The sequence below is a fragment of the Paramormyrops kingsleyae genome, chromosome 4 (assembly GCF_048594095.1).
Source record: "Paramormyrops kingsleyae isolate MSU_618 chromosome 4, PKINGS_0.4, whole genome shotgun sequence".
In the NCBI taxonomy this organism is placed as follows: Eukaryota; Metazoa; Chordata; class Actinopteri; order Osteoglossiformes; family Mormyridae; genus Paramormyrops; species Paramormyrops kingsleyae.
In genome coordinates, this window is record NC_132800.1 from 20451790 (window position 1) to 20457789 (window position 6000).

A 6000-nucleotide genomic window follows, 5' to 3' on the forward strand; every position below is an offset into this window, starting at 1 on the left:
CAAACAAAATATGAGATTTTTGGCATGTTTAGTTTTTTGATTGCATTCACAGATGTTTGTGGGGACCTGAGAAATGGTTCCCGCACCGTAAAAATAACAGGTTATTTTTGTTGGGATACCTAATCCACCCCCCCACATACACAAACACCTTTTACTATTTCATTGTTTTAAAATTAAGCTTTAAATGTCACATCCTACATATTTTTACGGAAGCCCCAGATATCTGTACAGCAGTTCCAGTCCTAGCTGATGTGGCGCCCTAGGAGAGCATGACCACTGGCGCCCCCTGCTTGAGGCAAAGTGAAACTGGCTGGCGAGTCAGCGCCCCCTCAGAAGGTGGTGCCCTAGGCGGCCGCCTATGTCGCCTATAGGACTGACCGGCCCTGGCTGGGGTGGCATTAAACCCGGTCTATAACAGCACCTAAACCAGATTATAACTTTATAAACACAAAGTAAACAGCAAGAGAAATTACAGCTGGCTGGCATTCATGCACAAAACCTCATTCAATGAGCACGTCGCTCACATGATAATGCTGTTTGCTATGCATATAAGACTAATCGATAATACAAATGCGAAGGTTTTAAACTATTAGTTAAAAAGGGGGATGGGAACAGAAAAGCATTTTATTTGCCTATTACAATTTACTATTCTGAGACAGACACAGTGGACGGTTCATGCAGGTGCAGCAGGACACTTTAAAGATAAAGTGTATTTCTGAAAATGATGCTGTAGGTTATTCCTGTTCCCAAACACCTGAAAAGTATTTCCGACTTTCCCTAATGAATTTACGTTGGGAGGAACTGGCGTTAATTCTAGCTATTTATTAAATTAGCAAATGCCGAATTATCCAAGGTAATAAGCTAGTAACACTCTGCTCCACGGACCACAGACAGTAACACGGTAATTACTCTGATTAGTGATTATTACCTCTGTCTTTTTCCCATTTTTCCTCCTCTTCTCTTCCTCCTTTTCCTCCCTGGGCAGCGGAGGGCTTTGGTCTTTCTGACATGATAGTGTCTGTTTGAATTAGATACCATTAATCGTGTCACACACTTATCAATCGTATCAATGTCACTTAAAGACGCCACAGTGTGTGATACAGAGGGGAGGGGGGCGCCGGACAAAGCAAAAAATATCCCTTATTTAATAAGCCTTTTATTATTTTGAGGTAATAGTGTAAAACAGTAGTAAATCAATATAGTAAAAGTCAAAATCTTAATTTTCCCCCTTTCTACCCCTTTGGAATGGACGGCGCCCCTGGCATTTTCCTGTACTGCCTATGCCACGGGCGGCCCTGATATACAGGGTTCAATTCAATGTATTTTATATAGCGCCTTTCACTACCGAGTCCAAGGTGCTTTATATGGGCATGTTGGGATACAGTCCTGCATCATTTATAAAGAATAATTCAAAAACACAGAAAAGAGAAGACAAAGAAATAAAAGAAAGAAAGTCAGATGACAACGGAGAAAAACCAAAAACTCCCAAGTAGTGAGGAAAAAAAATCCTCTGGGGGTCCAAGGGCAACTGGCTGTCCCCCCCCCCCCCCCCCCAGGCATGATAACAGTATAGAAAAAGGAAGAGTGGGCTTTCTTGCTGAAAGTAAAGTGTAAACTACAGAACAGCATGCAGCTCTTACTCTGCTCCAATATGTCACCCAGCTCACTTCCTGCTTGGCGACCTGAAATAAGGAAGAATTTCAAATTCATTTCTGTCTCCAACATCAGTATCTAACAAACATCAACATTTCCCATATAATCTTAACAATATGTAAATTTTTCGAGAGATTATAGGTTACAATTTAGACAAAAAACAAGAAAGGTTAAAAATATGATTACCCTTCTGCAGGTCTTCATTCAGTGTCTGAGCAAGATCATTCATATTCATATTCTTCAGGATTTCAAGCATGACATTGAGAGCATGAACTTCACTGTAGGAACTTATCATCATGTCAGCGAGGTCTGTTCTATCCAAGTCCTTCACCTGACCCCTGGGAAGGGGCTTTAACTCTTTATACTTTGTGCGACTCAGTTTCCATTTAAACTTCTTTAACTCTTCATCACTGAGCATCTCCAGGTACTCCAAGAGGTCGGCGAGTGAGATCTGGATCTGCAGAATGTCGGAGATGAGTCCATGAGACTCACAAACCCATACATGGTCACTCAGACACAAACATTGACCTTTCCATTAACAGAAGGCAGTTTTCCTGCTCTGTCTTATTTTGCTACTGGAGACAACTACTATGATTTTTTAATTACTGTTAGAAGCACAAGTGTGTGTTTATTTTCTATATTATTATTAAACCTATATTTAACCAGGTTAGTCCACTGATGTTTAAAATCTCTTTTAAAAGAGAGACCCGTCCAATTTAAATAGCAATAAAATTCCCAATAGAGCACCCAATAGAGCACATTAATACGAGGGTCAAAAACAAAATAGACTAAAAACATCATGTTAAGACAGCATCCAATATAGTTACACATATTTCATATTAAGTTATTCTCTTCTGTTACAATTTGTCAATAACAATTCTTGTAGCACAATATGGTAAAAAATAAAAAGCTTGAGGAAGAACACTAGAGCACTGCAGGGAGTGTCTTTTTGTCTGCTAAGTTATTCTGTTCTATTACAGTACGTCTGTAACATTCAGTGCAGTGCGGTATGGTAAGGAAGTAGCCTGAGGAAGAGCACTGCAGAGAGTGTATTTTTGTCTGCTAAGATATTCTGTTCTGTTACAGTACGTCTGTTACATTTGGTGCAGTGCAGTATGGTAAGGATGTAGCCTGAGGAAGAGCACTACAGAGAGTGAGCTTTTTGTCTGCTAAGTTATTCTGTTCTGTTACAGTACGTCTGTAACATTTGGTGCAGTGCGGTATGGTAAGGAAGTAGCCTGAGGAAGAACACTACGGACAGTGAGCTTTTTGTCTGCTAAGTTATTCTGTTCTGTTACAGTACGTTTGTAACATTTGGTGCAGTGCGGTATGGTAAGGAAGTAGCCTGAGGAAGAACACTGCGGACAGTGAGCTTTTTGTCTGCTAAGTTATTCTGTCCTGTTACAGTACGTCTGTAACATTTGGTGCAGTGCGGTATGGTAAGGAAGTAGCCTGAGGAAGAGCACTGCGGAGAGTGAGCTTTTTGTCTGCTAAGTTATTCTGTTCTGTTACAGTACGTCTGTAACATTTGGTGCAGTGCGGTATGGTAAGGAAGTAGCCTGAGGAAGAACACTGCGGACAGTGAGCTTTTTGTCTGCTAAGTTATTCTGTTCTGTTACAGTACGTTTGTAACATTTGGTGCAGTGCGGTATGGTAAGGAAGTAGCCTGAGGAAGAACACTGCGGACAGTGAGCTTTTTGTCTGCTAAGTTATTCTGTCCTGTTACAGTACGTCTGTAACATTTGGTGCAGTGCGGTATGGTAAGGAAGTAGCCTGAGGAAGAGCACTGCGGAGAGTGAGCTTTTTGTCTGCTAAGTTATTCTGTTCTGTTACAGTACGTCTGTAACATTTGGTGCAGTGCGGTATGGTAAGGAAGTAGCCTGAGGAAGAGCACTGCGGACTGTGAGCTTTTTGTCTGCTAAGTTATTCTGTTCTGTTACAGTACGTTTGTAACATTTGGTGCAGTGCGGTATGGTAAGGAAGTAGCCTGAGGAAGAACACTGCGGACAGTGAGCTTTTTGTCTGATAAGTTATTCTGTCCTGTTACAGTACGTCTGTAACATTTGGTGCAGTGCGGTATGGTAAGGAAGTAGCCTGAGGAAGAGCACTGCAGAGAGTGAGCTTTTTGTCTGCTAAGTTATTCTGTTCTGTTACAGTACGTCTGTAACATTTGGTGCAGTGCAGTATGGTAAGGAAGTAGCCTGAGGAAGAGCACTGCGGACTGTGAGCTTTTTGTCTGCTAAGTTATTCTGTCCTGTTACAGTACGTCTGTAGCATTTGGTGCAGTGCGGTATGGTAAGGAAGTAGCCTGAGGAAGAGCACTGTGGACAGTGAGCTTTCTGTCTGCTAAGTTATTCTGTCCTGTTACAGTACGTCTGTAACATTTGGTGCCGTGCAGTATGGTAAGGAAGTAGCCTGAGGAAGAGCACTGTGGACAGTGAGCTTTCTGTCTGCTAAGTTATTCTGTTCTGTTACAGTATGTTTGTAACATTTGGTGCCGTGCAGTATGGTAAGGAAGTAGCCTGAGGAAGAGCACTGAGGAGAGTGAGCTTTTTGTCTATATTCAGACAGCTTCAGCTGAAAATAGTTGTTCATGTTATGAACTTAAGCTTTCCAGTCTTTCCGTGTCTGGTATTTACGACTTTAACAACATGCATCATATGCTGAAACGTTACATTCAAACCTCATTGGAAGAGTGAGCCATCACTTAGACGATTAGGGTTGTAAAGAACCAGTTCCTATATATTGCAGTCCGACTCTGTAATCAAAAGCAGAAGTAATGTTAGCTTTATATTCAAAATTCAGTTTACAAGCTACCAGTCAGTTTTTAAATCACAAGTAGAGATGTGCAATGTTCATTTAGACTAACAACTCTGGGCCAAATTCTACTGTGTGCTTCAGTTAAAAAAAAAAGCTTGTAGCTATTGAATTGAGGACTTTAAAGCACTTTTCCATCTACATGCTCTGGAGGGCTGCATTTGTCACAGACCAGAGCCCAGTGGCCTATAGCTGTTCTCAGTTTGGAATTACCTCATTATTTGAATTGTTTGCACCTGGTCCTTGTTTACAGGTTCTTGGGCTGTCTGGACTGGGGACTTTTGTAGATCCAGGCCACTTCTGTCTGTCATTGTCACACCGCACAACAGGAACTGAGACTCTGCAGAGTCGTCACTCAGTCATGGAAGTTATTGTTCACGATAAGTCAGCACTTTAGTTTCTCCGGGAGAGCAGTTTAACATGTAATTTGGTGAATGGGTTAAATTAGTGCTGTTATATTTTTTAAATGTGTTATGAAATGTTTAGAGACTCATTTTAATAACTGCTTCTTTTAACATCCTCGTCCAAGTCTTATACTTCCAAACAGAACCAATTCTAATCACTTTCACAGGTAAAACTCAGCAGAACAGTTACTCCACTTCTTGTGAGTTATTCATCTGAGACAATTAAGCATTACATTGTTTTTTTGTTACTAGTCATGTTGCACTGTTTGTTTGTTCATTTATTTATTTTACTAAATTTCATATTTTGATTTCTGCCGAAGGTTGGAATAACTCACGGCCACACTGAAGAACCAGCAGATGACCCAGCATGTGATGGTGCACAGTGTCAAATATAAACCTGTACCGTAAACAACCTAATAGATCACAGGTGCCGGGGCAGAAATTTCACCGACGGCCATGGACGTCATTGCCCCTATTTCAGGCTTTGATGCCCCTTTGAAAATCTATGTTCGGAGGCAACAGTGGTCTCGGTGCCCTGCAAAATTTCTGAAATTTCAGACCGATTCACCACACCCATCTCTGGATGTGTGCGATCAATAATATGCAAGCATGACAGCATCCTGTGTGACACTTGTGAGTTTGTTTTTGATGTGGCGCAGAAAGTGACAGCGCACGTAAAAAGAATACTAAAAGAGGAACAATCAGCAATGAAAGACAGCATTAAGTAAGAAATTTAGATACATAATCAGCAAGTAAGCTTGGGAAATCAATAACGTTACCTATAGTGTCATGGATCCACTCCCCAGTGTTACTTTAGTAAGATATAATCTGCCACTTGTAAATTTTAAAATAGTTAGTAATGCATTAACTTTAGATTAACCCTGAGGTTAATGTTATGATTTGCATAAATGTTATAATTTTCATGTTACATGTTTAGGTTTTCATAACGTTAGCTAGATGTTCATTTAATGTGAGGAGGTTTATTAACTCCGCTAACGTTATATTTAACTTATGACATGAATGTTACAGCAAGATGCTCCGATATAACATTAAGTAAATGTCTGGGACATCTTGAAGCCCAGCAATGTTACAGGGAAGGTTAAGTTACCAAATTGCGTGGGTGTTG

At 40.7% G+C, this 6000-nt stretch overlaps 1 protein-coding gene across 1 annotated transcript in view; it reads right to left on the reverse strand.

The window, feature by feature from the left end:
- The window catches only part of LOC111835603 (NLR family CARD domain-containing protein 3-like), a 29672-nt gene extending 24828 nt beyond the window's left edge, over positions 1-4844 (reverse strand). Inside the window, exons 1-5 of the mRNA XM_072710829.1 lie at positions 4684-4844; positions 4337-4411; positions 1840-2110; positions 1641-1682; positions 929-1018 (exon numbers count right to left, since the gene is read on the reverse strand). Of these exons, the coding sequence (XP_072566930.1) occupies positions 929-1018; positions 1641-1682; positions 1840-2110; positions 4337-4357 (424 nt within the window). The 5' untranslated portion in view covers positions 4358-4411; positions 4684-4844. The remainder of the gene's footprint in view (positions 1-928; positions 1019-1640; positions 1683-1839; positions 2111-4336; positions 4412-4683) is intronic.
- Positions 4845-6000: the final 1156 nt, after the last annotated feature.